The sequence below is a fragment of the Asterias amurensis genome, chromosome 12, assembly GCF_032118995.1.
Source record: "Asterias amurensis chromosome 12, ASM3211899v1".
Classification (NCBI taxonomy): Eukaryota; Metazoa; Echinodermata; class Asteroidea; order Forcipulatida; family Asteriidae; genus Asterias; species Asterias amurensis.
In genome coordinates, this window is record NC_092659.1 from 5,033,485 (window position 1) to 5,055,893 (window position 22,409).

Consider the following 22,409-nt stretch of genomic DNA (forward strand, 5'->3'; position numbering starts at 1 on the left):
AGATCATATCTCTTGTTCCTTCTTCATTGTTTAGCTCACAATTTTTCTTTCCTTTAACATTTTGGTGCATCCCCCTGTGGAAAACGCCCCCCTTCCCACCCACGATTATCCCCCGCCCCCTCCTCTTGTTGAAGTCCCCTGTAAAATAAAAAGTCCACTGACCCTTTTTTGTTACTAAATTACGCTGGTGAGCAGCGATATGTTATTAGGTTTTTCACGCACACATCGTATGGATACCAGTACATAGCTCAGCTGTGTATTTTTGGTTTATGTGATCGCCATTTTTGTTATGTAGCGCAAGCAGTGAAAATTGAAAACAAAAACATTAGGTGAAATGTCTTGATGAAATTGGATGTAACGGGTAAAACTGGCTGAGCTTACCCCCTGAAGACGGGAAACTTATTAGAGTAATCGTCCTTGCCTGACAGGGAAGGAAGGAGGTATCGAGTGGATTTGTTGCAAAAGAGAAGGTTGACGTCGTAAAGAAGTTAAGAATAATTTATGGTGGGTAGTTTTTCTTTTTCTGCATTCCTTTTTTGTTATTCAATGAACCAAAACAATCAACATGTCAAACAAACTACAAAGGGTGCACAAACGGGTGAGCTGTTTGTTGGGTGCACACACGGTGGCGCACGGACACCACGTACCATTTCTTTATGATCAAATGAAACGTTATTCTTGATTTGTCATTCTTGCATTATTTGTTGCTTGAAAATTCTTGCTTGTTATTATTATACATGTAATATAAATATTATTTTGGTGTTTTGTCTTCCCTTGCTTGTTTTTTATCCCTTCCTAAACTATTTTTGTTTGTTATGAAACTGATGTTTGCGTTTCAAAAGTCTAAGGATACAGATATGTTGGTTGCAATCTTTGGAAAAGTTTCTGTATCCTGCCACCACTTTTTCATTCGATATGAAGTAAAATAGCATCTTATCAGTTATCACTCAGATACAATTACAATACATTCATAGACATAGTTGCGATAACGTAACCCTCCTGCCGTCGGTAGGAGGGTTACATTATCGCAACTAGTACATTCACTCAGATACATTAAGTGCAGTAATCTTCAATCAAATTTTCTGAAGCAGCACTTTAAAGGAAGAAGAAGAAGAAATGAGGGAATGAGATATTCCTTTTTGTAAAAACAAGTGAAAAAGTGGTGGCAGGGTAGGCCCTACAGAAAGTTTCTGAAAGTTTTTCACTGTCATCACATCAGATTAGAAATAAATAAAAACAATATACATTTGTCTTTCAAACCCACGGTAAATTTTTGTTTCTATGATAGGAAAGTTTATCGTGAGCAAACCTGTTTCTAAACATTTTTCCTAAGTGTTGAACAAAATGTTCACTTCAGACAGTAGTTGCGATAATGCAACCCTCCTGCCGACGGCAGGAGGGTTATGTTATCGCAACTATTCAGACAGAAGTTATATGATTCTTTCGGCAGAGCTTACCCTCTTTAATAACCTCGGAAATTTAGTTCCCATCATACAGCATATTTGTTTCACATCTGGAGAGAATTTAGGTTAAAATTACCAAGATTTCAGGGTGTGCAAAGTTTGCACCTGAGCTATCCTGCACACATTTTAAAAATCATGCGAACATTTTAAAAATCATGGACATGGGGACACTTGTTAATTTTTTTTTGTCTGTATGAATTAAAGACATTGGACACTATTGTTAATTGTCAAAGACCAGTCTTCTCACTTGGTGTATCTTAACATATAATGCATAAAATTACAAACCTGTGAAAATTTGAGCTTGTTTGGTCGTCGGAGTTGCGAGAATAATGAAAGTAAAAACCACCTTGTCACACGAGGTAATGTGCTTTCAGATGCTTGAGTTCGAGACAAATTCTGAATCTGGGGTCTCAATATCAAATGCATGGAAAATTACTTTCTCGAAAACTACGTCACTTCAGAGGGAGCTGTTTCTCACAAAGTTGTATACTATCAACCTCTCTCCAGTACTTGTTACGTAAAGGTTTTATGCTAATAATTATTTTGAGTAATTACCAATAGTGTTCACTGCCTTTAAAACTCTTCCATACTTTTTAATTTTAGTGGTTGCACAACCTACACATTTGTGCATTGAAGTCAGTGTGACACCAATCAGGAAATATAGGGCCCTTCCTTGTTTTCATTGTCACTTGATCGGTTACTCATACGCCACACTTGTCACATGACTAGTCATTTCCTTTTTGAAGGCACTGGAAACTATTGATAGATACTCTAAATTATTTTTAGCCTAAAACCTTACTTGGTAACGAGCAATGGACGGATATTGATAGTATAGAACATTGTGAGAAACGGCTCCCTCTGAAGTAACGTAGTTTTTTAGTAAGGTAAATTTCTCACTCAAATACTGAAAGACTCAGCTGAAGCCTTTAATTTTAAAATGCATCTGAAAGCACATAAAGTAATGCAACAAGGGTAATTTTTCTTTCATTATTCTCTTGCAAATTCGATGACCAATCGGGCCAACATTTTCACAGTTCTTTTTTTTTTATGCCTATGTTTGGATGCCAAGGGAGAATACTGGTCTTTGGCATTTACCAAAAGAGTCCAGTGCCTTCTAAGTTTATATTTTTTTGCTATTGCTTCAACTCAAGACAAAAAGTTAAGTCCTGAAAGCCATACAATGAATGCCAGTACTAGGACTTCCCTCCTGTTGTATTTCCATTCAACTCATTCACTGCAGTTTTGAGAAAGGGAATTCAATGTGTGGTGAAGAGGTATTCAGCTAGTGGTTTAAACCCAACGAGGCCTGGTTCTTGATAGTTTTACCGAGACGAAACTGTATGAGGTATTTATAAATGATGGATTAACCCATTGCTCTACAGATAAACTATAGTCTGTAAAATAGAATCATGTGACGATTACAATTCTCAACGGTACACATTGAACCTGAGATAAATCAGTAATTTATGACTCTGTCTATTTGTTTGTAAAAGCTTTTGAGTCCTGCAATATAAAATGGGAAAAAACCTGGGGATTTGTAGGCAGCGGATGTTTCTGTTCTTGGTTGTTATTGCATCATAGATGATACATTGTTTAGTACTGCGCCTCTGAGCATTTTGTATGTAAGGGGCGCAATATAAAGTTTGAAAATTATTATTATTATTATTAATATTATTATTATAACTACATCTAGTACTTTTTAAAAGTAAGATCAGGTGCAAGTTTTCTGTTTTCACCCCCCCCCCCCCCCAAAAAAAAGAAAAAAGAAAAATAAGAGTAAATAACAACCTCTCGGTCAAGAATGTACAATTCCGGAAATTCGGTTTTGATCGACGTGTTCAATTATGCTCTCAGTTGCTTTTTTGCACTACCATGTATCTCTTTCAAAGTGTCAAGCACTACAGATGCATCAGTATGCAACTTCTTGCATGATCACAGTTGCCTTTCACTGCAAGCTCAAAGCACATATTGTTTCTTAAAGATCCCCTCTAATCCACAGAGCATCCTCATAGTTTTCCCCTTATTGTGTTCTCTCTACTTAACATTATACTCTGTGTTATTGATAATGGATCCCCTAAGCTTAGTCAATGTATTGTTATAAGTTGCATCCCTCTGAAGCCACTTAAGTTCACATCTGTTGGTTCACATCTGAGATACATATGTTTATGTTCGACCATTTGTGTTTTTGATTTTGTCTGGGCATACTTACCACAAGCTTTGGCTTTTGTGGCTATGCCCCCATTTCCAGGTCTCCTCTTACTGCTTTTTGTCATTGTTATTTTGATTCTCTGTTGTTGTATGGAAGTAAATGTCTTGAAATGAAATGACACATTTAAAAAATAATGTGTTGAGCCAAGCTTTGCCGAGATCATGCAAGTGTATCGTTTAAAAAAACTTTTTAAAAAATTAAGAAAAGAACAAAAGAGGCGGCCTCTAAAAAAAGAGGTTGGCGAGGACAATAATTATGTTTTTTTAGCTTTTCTTAAAATAAAAAAATGTTTTTTCCATGTACTATTATCAAACCAAAATAAAAAACCTTGGAGGTTGGACTTAAAGTTTGTGAAGTTTTAAGTTTTAAGTTATTTCTTCAATTCTTAGGGACAAACCAGTAGCTGAAATAAATTGGTTTTACTTACAATAACTTGTGAATCCCAACCACTAACTCTCATGTCGGACTTTGAACACATAGTTGTACATTAAAATGTTATTAATACAATGTTGACTGTCAGTTGACAGTAAAAGCCATGGGTTTAAAGTCTGCTTGCGAAAAGCACACTGAGTGTGCAATGCTGGTAATCACATCGTTGTAAATCAAAATTGGACACATTCTTATCCTGATGCAATACGTTAACTAACGTTTGGTTTTTGAAAGGGCACGGGCACCAAGGCATTTCCTCCTTGGTAAAGGGCACCCAGTGACCCTATGAGAACGTTGTAAATTTCTACTGGAGCATTTCAAGGGCACCAAGGCAACGACCAGGGGGCTTGGAGGTAATCGCCTTTGTTACCTCTATGAAATAACAGGCTTGAACTAAAGCAATAGCATGAGAAGTTTATAGTTCTAAAGGTTAACAAATTTTTGTATTTTTTTTTCTTGCCCTACAGTTTTAGACAACTCTGGTGACAACACACATCATGGGTACTGGGGCGCATCTAAAGACCGTCCTCTGTTGGCTGGCAAGTCTCGCAGTGATGGCAGTCTCGATGCCAAGTTACGCCTTTGCAGACGTGGTTGCGGTAAGTGATTGACACCAGTTGCTCGTACAGTAGTTATTATTTTTATCTGTCGTGTATTTTTTTCAAATGCTTCTATTTAAATACTCGATAAAAATGTAGGTCTGTTCGCAGAGTTTGTCCTTAAGTTTTTCAGTGATATGGACCAGTGAACAAGATGTAGCTTGTTCACTTGTCTGTATCAGTGTCTCCTGGCTGATAAGCTATAAGCGAAATGGTAAAATTCAAATGTTGATTGAAGCAAAATTTATTTGGTCTAAGGAATGTTGGGGATCTTCTCGTCAACTTTTGGTTCCTACATGTAGCTAGGACACCGAATCTGTTTAAATTCGCAGAGAAATAGTCCTATGAGGGCTTCAGGTCCATGTTCCCCCATCCAGTGCTCCGCCGGCCAGTGCCAGTTCAAACACCGAACAACCAGTCAGAATTTTGTCCAAGTTGCTTGCCACTGCATTGTTCGTATTGCTTCAAATCACATAGTCCCATGCTATAGTAATGTGGAAAGGGATATTAATCATAAAATATGGACCCGCTAAAAAGCTGGCAGGCCAGTGATAGGACAAGCTTACTGGTCTTGCTGGCTAGTCACTTAAACAATTCATGTACTTTTTCAAAATGTTCACAGATAACATTAAACTTACAGGGTTTGAAGATAATGATAGTGGAAAGTTTCCCTTCAAATATTACTAACTAAGGTTGTGTAGTTTTTGAGAAATGAGTAAAACAAGTCACAAAATAATTTTCGTCTCAAAAGACCAAAATTATTTTAGCATGTAAAATCCCCTTGCCCAGTTGTGATAATTATACCAAAACCATAGCATAACTGGTTAATACATTTTGACATGCTAAAACTGACACGAAAATTATTACTTTTACTCATTTCTCAAAAACTACAGCACCTCAGTTAGTAAAATTTTCAAGGGAAGCTTTCTACTATCATAATCTTCAAACTGTGTAAGTTTAATGTAAATCTGTGGACATTGTGTTTTTTGTTCGGAAAAAGTACTATATATAACCCTTAAAACAAACTATTGGCAAACCCTACAGGTTCCCAGTAAAACAAATGTCTATTCCACTAGTTTGTATTCCACCTTATATTCTCACAGATCACTTTGAAGAATGAGACCTTCATATTCCCATCCGTACCATCTACCTTCGGAGGAAGACTTCCATTAAACGGCTTAGAGGTGAGTAGTCACTGCATCTTAAAGGTGCTAGGAAATGTTAATTTATTAAGGTTAACAGGTTCTCAACACAAGAGGGCCTGTAAATTAGGCTCCAGTGATAGCATGGACCTCTCTCGCAAATACCCATTGCGCAAGTGCTAACTGTTGAATGAGGTTCATCCTGGTCTAGCTAGGGATCAAACTTGAGCGATAGCTAGACCAGCATGCACCTCAATCAAGGCCTACATTGCCCGTACTGAGTATTTGCGATTTTTTTTTTTATGGTGGATGGGCTTGAAAAATCTTTGTTGCGCTCTATCATAACAAAAGTAATAATAACGGCTTTCACAATGTGTTAGTTGAAATGCAACACGGCTTTGGTCACTGGTCACCTGTGCGGACTTAAAACCATATGTGGTTGTTTTGATTGCCTCCACACACGCTGCTGAAAGATAAACCTGCAAAGTGTATTGCCGTTAAACCACCCTCGCCGACCAACTTTACTTATTCGATTTTAACTTGATACGGTAAAGTTCAGACGCACAGAGTTAAAACTGAATGTGTTAAGACCAACTTTAGTACTGTGTCTGAACAACCTCTTAATAGCGGGTGTTTGGGTCTCACAGGGTGTTAGTGTAAAATTTTTGTTTGATTTTACATTTGACAGGGAGTGCTCGTTGTAGCTTCTCCAATTGACGCTTGCCAACCGATTCAGCATCCTCCGAAACCCAAGAACGCGTCCGACTACGTCAACTACGTGTACTTTGCCCTGATTAGGAGGGGCATCTGCAACTTCAATGAGAAGGTAAATTGTACATACATGACCTTTGACCTTGACCCCTAGTGTTTCTGACTGGAGACCTGTTTCTCTACTTTAACCCAAATGGTGAGGCCAGGGACCAATTTCATGGCTCTGCTTACCGCCGAACTCTGCACTTACGATCACGATTCCCCGCTCACATGCAAGCGCCGAATTTCTGCGCTAGCCTTGTAAGCGTAGAATGCCTAGTAACGTGAAGTACGCACATGCAGAAGCCAAAATTTACCGCTAACCCGTGAAATACGCTTGCCGTAGGCACAGAATTCCCTGCTTCCCTAAGCGCCGATTCTGTGCTTACGGTAAGCAGAGCCATGAAAGTGGGCCCTGTACATGTAGGTGAAATTGGTACTTGGACTAGCAGTACCACACTGTTCAAAATGGTATTCTTGAAAAAAATAGAACAAAACTTCTTATTTCGAGAATTTATTTTTATGTCAGTCCCTAGAAACCCTAGACAGTTTTTATGAAAATAAGATGTTTTTCTTATTTCAAGAATACCATTTTGAGCAGTGCACATTTCATTTGTTTGCGGTCACCATGGTTCTGTGGTTAGACTTCAGGACTTGCAATCACAAGGTTTTGGGGTTTGAATCCGTATGCCAGCCAGGGCTAGCTGTCAGCCCCCTAGTTCTCCTGGAACCCATCGATGGAAACAGGAGCAAGGGCAGGAGGAGAACTACACTCGTAGATCAGCTGAAGAAGGACGCAACACAGCAGGAAACATCTGAGCTTAGGACGCTGATGCTGGACCGGGATGCGTGGAAAACGACCATCAGAGTTTCCCGAGAAGGCGTTGGCTGAAGACATCCTCTCGCTTAACTGAACAAGCTCTAAATAATTCACTCAACAAAAACAGGGTTCTGCCCAGGCTTTTTATAGGTGTAGGAAAAAAAACGGCTGATGGTGGTTGCCTACTCATGGATCCTTGATTACTAAAACAGACTCAAACCATAGAAAAAGATTCAGTTTCCTCAGGAAATCATGAGTGCCGGTCGGGCTTTCCGGCACTGACCACCATGGGTAGAACCCTGTTTACAGAACCCATTGATTGAGTTATTGACTTAAATAAAAAATAATGTTTGAGTTTATATAGCGCTTTTTCACTTTCGAATGGGTGTCACAAAGTGCTTCAAATTATTACCCCTGGTCACTGGGCCTTAATTTGCTCCTTAAACCATCTCAGCTCCCTGGGTAGTATACAGCCTTGGCAACAAATGTGCTACTCGGCTAAATCAATCACAAGAACTATCTCTGCCCTCACAGGTCCCCATTTACCCCTGGGTGGAGAGAAGCAATAATAGTTAAGTGTCTTGCTCAGGGACACAATTGTCACGACCGGGATTCGAACCCACACACTGCTGAACAGAATCAGCAGAGCTTGAATTCGGTGCTCTTAACCGCTCGGCCACGACACCCCATACTGATCAATCCTTTATCTTTAATTCTCTTTTCTCAAGGTATTGAACGCCCAGAACATGATGTACCAGGGTGTCATTGTGTTTAATGTCGGCTCTGATGAGCTGCTGGATATGGGTGGTGACAAAGGTTAGTGATTACCTGATGTCAGTCTTAATCCCTGGTTTGTAAATGTGTGACAAAGTTCCACAGTAAGCTATGCATCAACCTCGCTACCATGGGCAGTGTGCCAATCTCTACCTCTCACCACTTAAAGGATTCGGGTACTTTTTCAAAATGTTGATACATTAAACTTACAGGGTTTGAAGATAATGATAGTGGGAAGCTTCCCTTTAAATATTACTTACTGAGGTGCTGTAGTTTTTGAGAAATGAGTAAAACAATGTCATGAAAACACATTTGTAAATGCTTAAAATAATTTTCGTCTAATGAGACGAAAATTATTTTCATGACATTGTTTTACACATTTCCCAAAAACTATAGCCCCTCAGCACGTAATATTTTCCTGGAAGCTTTCTACTATCATTATCTTCAAACTGTGTAAGTTTAGTGTAAATCTGTGGACATTCACAGATTTACAAATAACTTACGGGTTTACAGAAGGTAATGGTAAAAGACTTCTCTTGAAATATCATTCCATGAAATGCTTAACTTTTTGAGAAAACATTAAAACAATTATCAGGTCTTGATATTGAGAATAACGGATTTATTTTAAACACATGTCATGACACGGCGAAACGTGCGGAAACAAGAGTGGGTTTTTTCCCGAGTCCGATGACCGATTGAGTCTAAATTTTCACAGGTTTGTTAGTTTATATATAAGTTGTGATACACTCACGAAGTGTGGGCCTTGGACAAAACTGTTTACCAAAAGTGTCCAAAGGCTTTAAGCCCGGTTCATACATCCTGCGAATTGATACAAATTTTCACCTCAAAAAATCGCAACGAATCATTCGCATCAGTTGAAATGTGCTCAATTTGTGCAAAACATTCGCGGCAAAAACAGTGCTATATTTTTCTTTAAATATAGACTTATTTGTATTCTCTCCCTTCCCCAAAATTTTTGTTAAATATTATTTATTGTATTGTAGTATTTGTAGCCCTTGTTGTTCATGTATGGCCTTACTTCTGGCAAACGTGTTCTACACATTTTTAAGCATTAACGTTAGTCTATTTTCCGATGTCTTTACCCTACAGATGCCAAAGAGGTTAGGATACCCTCAGTATTTGTGGGCGCCTCGTCAGGGGCGGCCCTAAAACGAATGAATTACACCTCCGGGTAAGTCACTTAAAATCAATCATTCAAGTCCTAAACCCTCATCCATCATAATCCAACAGCTAGGCCCAATTTCATGGCAAATCTTGCCTTGAAATTATGCGCTTATGACCCTTAGTAGAAAGCACTTGATTTGATGGGTGTTAAGCGCAGAATTTCAGGCTAAATTGGCCATTGGCGTTGCTGGTTTGCTTTCATCAAATGAACAGGCTCCATTTTCATGGCTCTGTTAATATTATATTTTGCGCTTACAATCACCATTCTGTGCAAGCGCGGAATTTTTGTGCTGTCAGTGTAAGCGACGAATGCCTAGTAACTTCAAGTACTCACTCGCACAAGCCAAAAATTCCTGCTTAGCCTTGAAAATTGCTTGCTGCAAGTGCGGACCTCCCTGCTTCCAATTCTTTTTTCACGGTAAGCAGAGCCATGAAATTGGGCCCTTATGTCTCCCTGATGGACCACTCTAGTTTTGTCAGAGAGGCATTCTCTACAATACCTGCCTATTTTGAAAAGTCATAAACCTGAATGCCTGAAGTCCTTGGCTATGGTCAGCGCCGTAGCAGGGTGTAGAAAGTTCACTCTGGGGTCTTTTGGGCCATCTCCTGTGATTCGCAAGTCACACTATCGGACCTTGCAGATGTCAAAGTCGTCCTTTCTTGATTTTGTATTCCTTGTAAACTTCCATCTCAGATTATTTATCTCACATGCAAAGGTTTGTTTTTGCACAAAGTCAAAAAAGAAAACTTCAAGCACTTGAAAAACTATTTTGATTAATTTCAATCCAGTGGTACTAAACAGGAAAATGAAACAAAAAAAATTAACAAGGAATAAAGTCCTTCTGGTTGCCAGACCAGAAACACTATTTTTTTTTTTGATTGGCCTGACATCATGTGCTATTCGGTTTAAAGGCACTGTACCCGTTTGGTAATTGTCAAAGACCAGTGTTCTCACTTGGTGTATCCCATCATAAGCCTAAAATAACAAGCCTGTGAAAATTTGAGCTCAATTGGTCACTGAAAAAACACCCTTGTTGGACGAATTTGTGTGCTTTCAGATAGGAATAAAAGACTTCTAGCTAGAAGTCTTTTATTATTTTAGTGAGAAATCACCTCTTTCTCAAAAACTACGTTACTTCAGAGGGAGTCGTTTCCCACAATGTTTTATACTATCAACAGCTCTTCAATGCTCGTTACCAAGTCAGTTTTTAAAATAATATTTGTTTTGAGTAATTACCAAACGTGTACCATCCCTTTAATACAATTAATACTGATTTATTTTGTTTGAAATTTCCTCCCGTTTCTGTTTTTATACCCAGGAGCAAAATTATTTTGAATTCTGAATTCACCTTCCCCTATAATGTATACATCATCCCATTCATAAGTATTGTAGGCGTTTGCTTCATCATTATGATGTTCTTCTTGGTAAGTTTAGTGGTTTATCAATGAATGTTGGCTGGATTTACGGACATCCCCAAAGGTATCCTAGGATTTTAAATTCACTTAAAGGATTTGGGTACTTTTTGTAGCACAAAACACAATGTCCACAGATTTACGTTAAACTTAAACCGCTAATGACAGTAGAAAACGTATCTTAAAATATTACTCACTGAGGTGCTGTAGTTTTTTAGAAATGAGTAAAACAATGTCACGAAAAAACCTTTAACATGCTAAGATAATTTTCCTCTTCAGAGAAAAAAATTACTTTTGTAACTTCTTTTACTCATTTTTCAAAAACGGCAGCAAATACAGGGGAAGCTTTCTACCATCATTATTTTCAAGCTGTGTGAGTTTAATGTAAATCTGTGGAGTTTTTTTTTTTTTGTCCAAAGAAAAGTACCCAGACCCTTTAATTGGTAGATGCGAAAGCTCACTGAATTTTAAATTAGTGCAAAGTGCAAATGATCAACATTTGTTTGCAGTACCATCATCTCTGACTCCGATATCGTTATCTTTAAAAATAAGGTTTTTATTTAAAAAGGGTATGTGCCGTACCACCTTGTCCATATGTAAAAAATTATCATTAGTAAAAAAAAAAAAAAAAAAGAGAAAATAGAATTAGCTGTTGCACACTGCTTACCAACCAAAAGTACCTATGGTATAAATGCAAAAAAACAGTTAAAGACAGTGGACACTATTGGTAATTGTCAAAGACCAGTCTTCTCACTTGGTGTATCTCAACATATAATATGCATAAAATAACAAACATGTGAGAATTTGAGTTTAATTGGTCTTCGAAGTTGGGAGATAATAATAAAGAAAAAAAACACCCTTGTCACACAAAGTTTTGGCTTTCAGATGCTTGATTTCGAGACCTCAGAATTTAATTCTGAGGTCTCGAAATCAAACTCGGTGAAAATTACTTCTTTCTCAAAAACTACGTGACTTCAGAGGAAGCCGTTTCTCACAATGTTTTATACTATCAACAGCTCTCCATTACTCGTTACCAAGTAAGATTTAGTGCTAATAATTATTTTGAGTAATTACCAATAGTGTCCACTGCCTTAAATGGCCTGCAGTTGACCCTAGCACATGTAGCACTAGAGGAATCTTTCTCAAAGGCTAATTAAACACAACTAGTTTACTACTATACTTGTGTTGTGTTGTCGTTTAGCCTTTGAGAAAGCCTCTGCTAGGGTCAGATTGTGAGGCCATTTATACCATCCAGGGGTCGATTTCACAAAGAGTTAGGACTAGTCCTAACTTAGGACTAGTCCTAGGAGATATACAAATTGCATGGATAGTCCTAAGTTAGAACAAGTAACTGGTCCTAACTCGATATAAGACTAGTCCTAACTCTTTGTGAAATCCACCCCTGGTCCAATTTTATAAAGCATGTAAGCTAAAGACTTGCTAAGCACAGAAAAGTATCGCTCGGCAGAAACAAATTACGAGCCAAATCACATAAAGTTTGCATTGTTGGGCATTTTTTGCTAACAGCATAGAAATTTGTTAAGCATTATTTTCTGCTTTATAGCTTTTTGAAATAAGGAACTGGTCATTTCTGTAAGTAAGCAGTTTGCAACAGCCCATTCTATTTTCTGGATTTGTTATTTTGGTCGAGGCAGTACGACACACATCCTTGAAAGTAATTTGATTTTTCTGAGGTTTTTGTGATTGGATATTTGTTTCGTGATATTCCAAAGATACCTTCCAACATGTCCATAATTCAGCCACTGTTGTGTTTGTTGTGGCAAGGCATGTTAGTTTGAAGTGGATGCTAAATGTTGATATTTTTAACACATCATTCCCCAATCCTCCCCACTCCCCGCCCTCTTCCTTCCTAACCTTTCCTTTGTTTTGCTTCCTTGCTTTGTTTTTTCCCTAAATGCATGAAGTTCTTGATCTTTGCATGATATGAGTTTTTGTAGCCCTCTTACTCTTGGTACAATTATTCCAGTGAGTTTGCGAACCATTTGAAACGATTTACTGCTGGGGTATTTTTCGGTGGCACAACTGACAACAGAACTAACTTATGTGTACTGTGTAGATGGTATCTTATTTTAGAATGGTACAGTTTATCTATTAAATTTCCCTAACACTGATTTTTTGTTTGCATCCTCTATTCTGCATTTAACACAGCGTGCAGCAAACCTGAACATCGGTTTGTAATTTCTCTCGTCCCCATATATCCTCCTTTGCCGATGACTCACAACCTAAAACAGCACCCTCGCTGAGGTCAGAGGATGACTTTCATTGGCTAAGGGTTGTGCATGGTTTTTAGATAATTGGGTAGTTGTTTACCCTCAGCGATAGAGGGCCTGTGCAAGGAAATTCGCAAGACGTTTGCAACCCACTTCCATCCTATGAAAAGAAAATTCTCAAGACACTTGCATTCCACTTCCATCCTATGCAAAGAAAATTCACAAGACATTTTGCTATCCACTTCCATCCTATGCTTTGCCACAGCATCACACCGCCATCAAACAATGCCGTCGATTACTTTGTTTTTTTATCGTGATGTTTTGTGTTTTATTCCTCTTGACGTGCGGTTCGGTATAGGACGGAGGTGAAACTGACCCCTTATATCAACTTCCCCGCCGGCTTTTTCCTCTTTCCTTTTGTCATTGTTTCGTCAACGTGCATTGTCTTCTTTGGTATTTACATGGTAAGTCAAGTCTTTCACTAACCAACCGTACCTGCATCATGTGTCCCCTTCTCCCCCCCCCCCCCCCCAACAGTGGCTTATCCCAAATGCTCCGGCCCCCTTCCTCACTTGTAAGGTGTGTTTTCTCTTCAATATGAACTTTGCCGTCTCCTTGGTTCCTTGGTTCTGGTCGTTACACTTGTTTCTTGATGAAAGGGCATTTCCTGAATTGCCATTTTTCAAATTTCAACACCAAAACCAATTTCTGCCTCGAAATTCGACTTCCAGAAGTTATTTTATAAAAAACATTGTTTTAGACGAAAATCACCACTGGGTAGGTGTTATAATGTTATTATTATACAGACATTAAAGCCATTAGACACTTTCTGTAAACAGTTTTGTCCAAGGCCCACACTTTGTGTATCACAACTTCTATATAAAACAACAAACCTGTGAAAATTTAAGCTTAATCGGTCATCAGAGGTGGACGAAGGTAACGGGAAAACCAACCCTTGTTTCTGTACGTTTTGCTGCGTCAAGACATGTGTTTAAAATAAATCTGTAATTCTTGATTCCAAGAATTGATATTGTTTTAATGTTTTCTCAAAAAGTAAAGCATTTCATGGAATAATATTTCAAGAGAAGTCTTTCACCATTACTTTCTGTAAACCCTGTAAGTTATTTGTAAATCTGTGAACTTATAATTTTTTTTCTGTACCGAAAGTGTCCAATGGCTTTAATAGACTTTAAATGGATTAATGTCACACAGCAAACATCATCCACTGTAAATTTGCATCAACTATGAGTGTCATTCTTAGTAACAGGCAGGCATGGTATTCTTCCTAATTTGATTTCTGATAACTTGAAAATGTTTAAATTGTATATGCACATGTAGGTCAGCCATTGCACTTAATAAGAGAATCAATGTGTGGTGAAGAGGTTTTCAACTAGTGGTTTAATCCCAACGAGGCCTGATTCTTGATAGTTTTCCCGAGAAAAAGTTGAGGTAAAGTATCAAGAACCAGGCCTTGGCGGGTTTAAACCACTAGTTGAAAACCGATTCAACACACTTTGATTCCCATTCATAAATACCTTTTCGGTCAAAAAACATCAACACTTTTGGTCAAAAAGTAAAATAAATGCAAAAAATATAATTATTCAATGATTTCTTTCAACACAACACCCCTCCAGCTATGAAATGGTTAAGGCCCTCCGGTAAGGGAGTGCTAATGGCGTTGCGCGTATCGCGTGATGTTGCACAACTGTTTCAGCCGTTGCTCTCAACCAATAGGAATGAAGCAAATGTCTTATATTCACAGGTGCAAGCTAGCACGTCACGCCCATGTTTCAAAACTTTTTACTGGTGTTTTATCATCTGTTCAAACAAGCCCTCGTGATGCCCTATCAACCAATCAGAATGGATAAACTGTGTTTGGTATTTACGAATACAAATTTAAACTAATTTGTTTATAAGCTGACTGATTCAGCATTTCCATGGCAATATATTTCCTTGGCATAACAAATTCATCATCATCATTCGGCATAGACTTGCGTCCGTGGCCACCACGTCCTCAGGTTGTAATGGTGGCGCACTCCTGGAGTTGCCGCCATCACCTGGTGTCTTTCAATTGCTTTCATGTAGATCAAAATTATTAATAACTGCATCAATGATTTAAAGTGTTTTTTATTTCTTTCCCTCTAGGCTGCCAAGTATGTCCGTGAACGACAACAAATCAAACGGGCCAGACTATCCCGTACAAATCTAAAAAAGATACCCACCAAGAAATTTGTGAAAGGTGAGAGTCTGTCGGACTAGAAAAAGATGATTCGGGTGTGAACAAAGAAAAATTTGACTAAAGTGGGATTTGAACCAACGGCCTCCCGATTAACGTGCCGGTGCTCTACCAACTGAGCTATCTAGCCCTATGTTGGCGATCACCCTAAAAATGTTTGTGACTCATTGTAGAAAACAGCGTGAACTGATTCCTTGGATCAAATATTTCTCTTCACTTTTGCTCTTTTTTGAAGGTGGCTTAATTGTACGTTATGTTATATAAACCTATTATACTAGCTGCAACGAGCTTAAACAGGGTTTAAAGGAACACGTTGCCTTGGATCGGTCGAGTTGGTCTTTGAAAAGCGTTTGTAACTGTTTGGTATAAAATGCATATGGTTAGATAGATATTATTATTATTATTATTATTATTATTATTATTGTTGTTGTTGTTGTTGTTGTTGTTGTTGTTGTTGTTGTTGTTGCTGCTGCTGCTGCTGCTGCTGCTGCTGCTGCTGCTGCTGCTGCTGCTGCTGCTGCTGCTGCCGCCGCCGCCGCCGCCGCCGCCGCCGCCGACGACAAGGTAACAGGAAAACCACGCAATTTCGGGTAATACTTGTGTGGATCATTATATTCTACTTTTAAAATATCTTTCTAATCATATGCATTTTATAACAAACGGTTACAAACCCCTTTCAAAGACCAACTCGACCGATCCAAGGCAACTTGTTCCTTTAAACAAGGTTTAATTATCAAGCGAATGAGATATGTTTGAAACGGGGTACTCGTTCTATAGTTTCCTTAGAGAATGACAACGAAATTTGGATAGATTTTCGCTAAAATAATGTTTGTAAACAGTTAAAAATTGCAAGAGGCTTTTGAAGTATATATTTTGACCACTGTACTATAGTTGTACCATACATTCACTTCCAATAGAAGTGTAGATTTTATTTGTTTCCTTTGTTTCTGACTATAAACAGGTGATGCGTATGATGTCTGTGCAATCTGCCTGGATGATTATGAAGAGGGCGACAAACTGCGCATCCTCCCCTGCAATCACGGTAAGAAAAACCTCAAATCGTCACTTAACAGCAAATGCAATAACATAAGCCCTGGACTACTATATGTATACTTGATGCTTCCCACTGCCCCACAACAACCCCGTCCTCCCACAATCCTATTTAGCATCTCCATCTGACAGCTTTACGGTCCCAACAAAATTGAGACACTCGGCCATGCCAATGTGTTTGAACCATTATATCTGTTTACTACACATACAGCACTCCCCCAAAAACCCATCAAGAGTGAAAGCGTAGTTTGCTTTATACATGTCTTCACCTATGCAATGATAAGTATAGCAGTAGTGCAGTAATTTTTACTTGTATTTTGTCCAATCCACAGCATTTCACTGCAAGTGCGTTGACCCTTGGCTGACCAATAATCGCCGCACCTGTCCAGTCTGCAAACGCAAAGTGGTACCGGCCGGAGAAGCAGACTCTGACGAGAGCGATTCCGACGAAAGCTCTGGGGGTCCCACAGAGCACACCCCTCTGCTCTCCCCCTCTAGCAATCACGCCGGGCCGGGCACCGCAGACACCTCGGCCGCCTCGTCCCCAGGTATGGACGGAGCATGGGGCGGAGTCGAACACAGGAATGTCAATCAAAAGGACGCATCCACCGCCATGACCGAGAACGACTCAGATTCAGATATCATCATCAACGACGACAACAAGAACTTGCTGTCGCGGTCGCCGATCAACGAGCAGACCATTCCCACCTTACACAACGTCGCGGGATTAGTTGAAGATGACGTCCCTGCTGTTGTAGTCATCGACGATGAGCAACTTGTCCAGGTTGACATGGAGTCCAAGGAAAATCTAGCTTGAACTTTGAGTTAGTAAGATGCTGCTGTCAACGTGAACACATCTCTAGACAGAAAATGTACATTAATAGTGAAATTTTGATGCACTAACCACTTGTAAGGTCTCACACAATGTATGTAATGGCTGGTACAACAACAACCATGGCCTAACAGGCCTGTATGCTTCGCAGGGCAGGTTCTCCTTGTCAAAGGGCACCCTATGAGGAAACTGATAATTTCTACTGGAGCATTTCAAGGGCACCAAATCAATGAATGACCAGGGGGGCATGGAGGCAATCACATTCATTGTCTCCGTGAAGTGCCAGGCCTGGCCTAATTGCCTCTAACGTCGTTACCATGCCCTAAACTACAGCTGAGCATGGTTTAAAATTACTCTTGTGGATTTTGAACTCTTGTTACAGAAAACAAAGAAGTATACAGAGACATTAAGAAAGCCATACAAAGAAAAACAAAAAATCTCAGACGCTTTATCCTTTACTGCCCCAACTACTTCTGATTTCTTACCTGATCTGAACCAACTTGCATGCAATGGTTTCGGGCATTCCAATCTTACACAGTCCACAATGTTCGAGTGTTAAAGGCAGTGGACACACTATTGGTAATTACTCAAAATAATTATTAGCATAAAACCTTACTTGATGACGAGTAATGGGGAGAGGTTGATAGTATAAAACATTGTGAGAAACGGCTCCCTCTGAAGTGACATAGTTTTCGAGAAAGAAGTAATTTTCGACGAATTTGATTTCAAGACCTCAAGTTTAGAATTTGAGGTCTCGAAATCAACCATCTAAACACACACAACTTCGTGAGACAAGGGTGTTTTTTCTTCCATTATTATCTCGCGAGTTCGATGACCGACTGAGCTCAAATTTTCACAGGTTTGTTATTTTATGTGTATTATGTGATACGCCAACTGTGAAGGCTAGTCTTTGACAATAACCAATAGTGTCCACTGCCTTTAAACCAGCTTGAGTTCGGTGCTCTTATCCACTCGGCCAGGACACCCCATGGACAAAGGACCAGTCTATCCTATTATTGGCTGAGAGGTGCTCTTTTCAATTGTTTGACCTCGATAATGGTGGCTAATGCAAGGGTTAACCGGAACTTTCAAAAAGTTACACATAGAAACTGATATGGACACCCTTTTTAACTCGTTTAACAAACAAACCTTGATTCTTTGATTTGCTTTTTGATAAAATGCGAAGAAGAAATAGAAAGTATGTATGATATGTATACATGTCATGTAATCTTTATTTAGACATTATAAACATCAAACAATTGATTTGTTTATAATGTTATAAACTTTAAACAATTGATTTGTTTATAATGTAAGTTTCCTGCAATCAGTATAATCCCAATCTCTATTTTTCCTTCTGCGAGTGGCACTTCGTGTAAATTTGTAAATCATAATCCAACTTTTTGGGACAATTTATCGTTTGTTTACAATTTCAAATTACTTTATTTCAAAGTTTGTAGGGTAGAGACACAACCTAGCAAGGTGTTTTGTAACGGCATCTAATATCTCTTCTTTCTTCTGATTGAAATGTGTTATTACACCGCCTGGGCCCAATTTCATGGCTCTGCTTACCCTAAGCACAGAATCGGCGCTTACGGAAGCAGTGAACTCTGTGCTTACGGCAAGCGTATTTCATGGGTTAGTGGCAAATTTTGGCTTCTGCACGTGCGTACTCTGCGTTACTAGGCATTCTACGCTTACAACAATAGCGCAGAAATTCGGCGCTTGCACGTAAGGAGGGAATCTTGATCGTAAGCGCAGAATTCGGCGGTAAGCAGAGCCATGAATTTGGCCCTGTTGTTTTACAGAACCAAATTTCTCTTGAAGACGATCGGAGCTTACTGATCGAAAGGTTGCATTTCCAGTTGTTACACCACTGGATCTGTTCAGAACCATCACAGCTCAAAGAGAGATTTTAATTTTATGGCAAACTTGCAATGTTTCAAAGTATGCCAGTCTTCTATCTAAGTAGGAATTCTTTTATGGGACTTATTTCATAGAGCACAAAAATCAACGGTGCTTATCAGAAAAATATTACCTGCAAAAATACCATATCCTGTACTGTTTCCTGACTCGCCTAACAGAAATTTTTAAAGCAATTTGTTTCAGCTTATGTGGTTTCATGAACTCTGGCTGTGTTTTAACCCTAAACAAATGCTCAATGTTCATCTTTGTCTCAAATCTTACTTTAATTTCCTCTAATATTTTGACAAATTTCCCTTTTTTAAATTTGTGTGTGTGTGTCTCAAATCTTACACTAACTTTAATCTTGTCTAATATTTTGACAATTTGTTTTCTTCAAATTTGTGTGTGTGTGACAGAGGCACATTCTAATTCTTATAATTGTTTGTTCTCATATTTTTCTGTATTGTTTTTAACCGAAGAGTGATTTTGGAGATTGGACTTAGACATTAATATATTTACCTCGAAGTTACACAAATCTTGATTGTTTTTATCAAGTTTGTTTGTTTGATACTGTGACATGGTTGCCATGTTAGCATGCGTTGATGTATGGGACGCCCAGAGCAACTCTTTTGACAACAGCTGCAGCATATTAACATGCATTAATAATTTAAAATAATATTAATAATAACAACAACAGTAAACATGCATCAACACACCTAGGTTTATCCCCAGCCACCAATTTAGACATAAACTAAGGAATTTCACAAGAAAATAGTTTAATCATGTGCGAGCGAAGGCAATTCAGCATTAACCTATTCACAATTGCAACAGGGAACATAACTATCAGGGGTGAGAGGCAGTGCTAATAAAAATGTCTGAAACTGGGATACAAATTCTAAGGTATTTTGAAATGATATAGAAGAGTTTGCGGTAACACCATGTAATAACAATCTCTAAATGAGTTGGGGTAGTCCTGAAAAGAACCGTTGGGTTAACTCGACGTTTCGATCAGTATGCTCTGATCGTCTTCTGGAAAATGCTGGACTCTGATGCTGCATGCTGCTTAAGTACTAGGCGGTGGATCAGCGCTGATCCACCGCCTAGTACTTAAGCAGCATGCAGCATCAGAGTCCAGCATTTTCCAGAAGACGATCAGAGCATACTGATCGAAACGTCGAGTTAACCCAACGGTTCTTTTCAGAACCACCCCAACTCATTTAGAGATTGTTATTACATGGTGTTACCGCAAACTCTTCTATATCTTATCTCCACCATGCAAAGTTTCAAATCCTACTTATTTTGAAATGACGGTAGTTCCCACCTTTTGGTAATCCCTGGAGTTAAAGAACACAAAAAGCTTTTTTAACAGTTTCTGCAAGTAGACACAAGAGCGGATTACTTTATACATGTAGAAAAAATGATTTTCCTCACACGTCCGACATAAACAGTCTGAATTCAGATACAAGTTTAAAAAAAAACTTATCTTTGATTTTGCTTCTTACACCAGGCATGATATTCTTGCTACTTAAGTCTGATTATCTCTTTTTTTGGTACTTGGGGGAATGATCAGCAAAATTGTTGTAAAATATCCTGAAATGTCTATAAAGCCTATACTATACATGTATATACATGTAGGCAAGCCCTTGCATCATGCCTGCTTGAGCCCAATTTCATAGAGCTGCTTAAGCACAAAAAGGTAGCTCGGCACAATAAAATGTTGCTTACCAGAATAAGGTTAACCAGCCAAACTGCAATGTCACATGTACAATTTGTAACTGGTATCCTACGCATTTCTGCTTAGCAGACAATTGTAAAGCAATATTTTCTGCTTCAGCAGCTCTGTGAACTTCAGCCCTGGTGCCCAACACAGATATTTGAGCATGAGTACCAGTTAATTGACTTATAGTAATATAAGATTCTGTTTGATAAAATCATGTTGTAAACAGTCAGCTAATTATGTTTCACTTTCAAGATTTAATTCAATTTCTTTTTGGTGTTTTTAATAATTATGTATTAAAGGAACACATTGCATTGGATCGGATGAGTTGGTCATTAAAAAGCATTTGAACCCGTTTGTTATAAAATGCAAATGGTTAGATAGATCAAAAGTAGAATATAAGATCCACACACACATGCCTCAAAATTGCACTGTTTACGTCGCGAAGAAACACGATCGGCCATTTTGTGTACCGGTAGTCAAAATTTTGACTCCACAAAATGGCCGACTAATAGTTCACGACATAGAAGAAACACCCTGCAATTTCGACTGATACTTGTGTGGATCATTCTACTTTTAAAATATCTTTCTAACCATACAACAAACGGTTTCAAACGTTTTTCAACGACCAACTCGTCCGATCCAAGGCAACGTTTATTCCTTTAAAAAAGAATACTGAATGCAGCAATGTCAAGAATCGTTGTGAGGTAGGCCTACTCTGTCTGAGGCACTCTTGTTTAAGGACAATATTTTATAAAGGATTAATTAACAAACTTGTTGTAAATATAAAATAAATAAAAAATTATATTGTTTTGATTGTAAGCTAATTAATATGCGTACATGTATTTGGTAAAATTTAAATAAAGTTTTAAGATATCAATGGTAAACTTGTTGTGTGGCAGTTTGAGTATGTAAAAAAAAATTAATAGTGTGAAAATTGCAAAACAAGAGCGCCCCAACCTACTAGGGCTCAATTTCATAGAGCTGCTTAAGCACAAAATAAGCTAAGCAAAAGATGTTTCTTACCAGAATAAGGTTAACATTCCAAGTACCATGTCACATGTAGAATTTGTGACTGGTATCCTGCTCATTTTTGCTGAGCAGAATTGTTAAGCAATAATTTAGGAGCAATTATGCCCCATCAGTTTGGCAAATTGATTCTAAGTAAACAATTCAGCGGGGCACCAGTTGCAATAATGTAAACTTCTTGAAATTTTGGCTGGTAACCAGTTTCTGTTAAGCAAGAGTTTGTGTGCTTACAGGCTTTTTGAAATTCGGCCCTCACCTCCAATGAAGTTATAGTAGTACCAGCTCACCTCACCACCTACCCATTCCATCCAACAGAGCTCTACCCATCCAGTGCCTCGGGGAACCTAGCTTGCTTCTCCCCCCCCCCCCCCCCCCCGGCCAGGTTTGAAGAAAAATATTGTTTTAACAACCCCCCTTACAACGCCGCCTACCCCGCCCCTCCCCCCCCCCAATTAGACCAAGCCCCGCCCACATGATACCTTAGAATAGTGGGCGTTTACTGTAAACCACTTTTTTAGGTCTGAAACCAGACTACATTACAATCTTCCTATATCATTGTGGGGCCTGCTCCAGACTAATTTCGGCACGCGCGCGCGCGCGTGGGGTCGATCGATCGTGATACAATTTT

General features: G+C 38.7%; 1 protein-coding gene across 2 annotated transcripts; it reads left to right on the forward strand.

Annotated features, from left to right (window-relative positions):
• Window positions 1–248: 248 nt before the first annotated feature.
• On the forward strand, window positions 249–21,639 carry LOC139944912 (E3 ubiquitin-protein ligase RNF13-like). 2 transcript variants are annotated; one of them, XM_071942085.1, is made up of 10 exons: window positions 249–504; window positions 4,569–4,700; window positions 5,804–5,884; window positions 6,531–6,668; window positions 8,141–8,228; window positions 9,297–9,378; window positions 10,691–10,796; window positions 15,161–15,254; window positions 16,213–16,293; window positions 16,634–21,639. In XM_071942085.1, exons 2-10 carry the CDS (start codon window positions 4,599–4,601, stop codon window positions 17,116–17,118), a joined length of 1,257 nt encoding a protein of 418 aa, XP_071798186.1. In that variant the 5' UTR covers window positions 249–504; window positions 4,569–4,598; the 3' UTR covers window positions 17,119–21,639. The 2 variants fall into 2 exon arrangements, with proteins under 2 accessions (XP_071798186.1, XP_071798187.1); XM_071942086.1 differs by lacking the exon at window positions 10,691–10,796 and adding an exon at window positions 13,374–13,479.
• The last annotated feature ends 770 nt before the right edge of the window (window positions 21,640–22,409 follow it).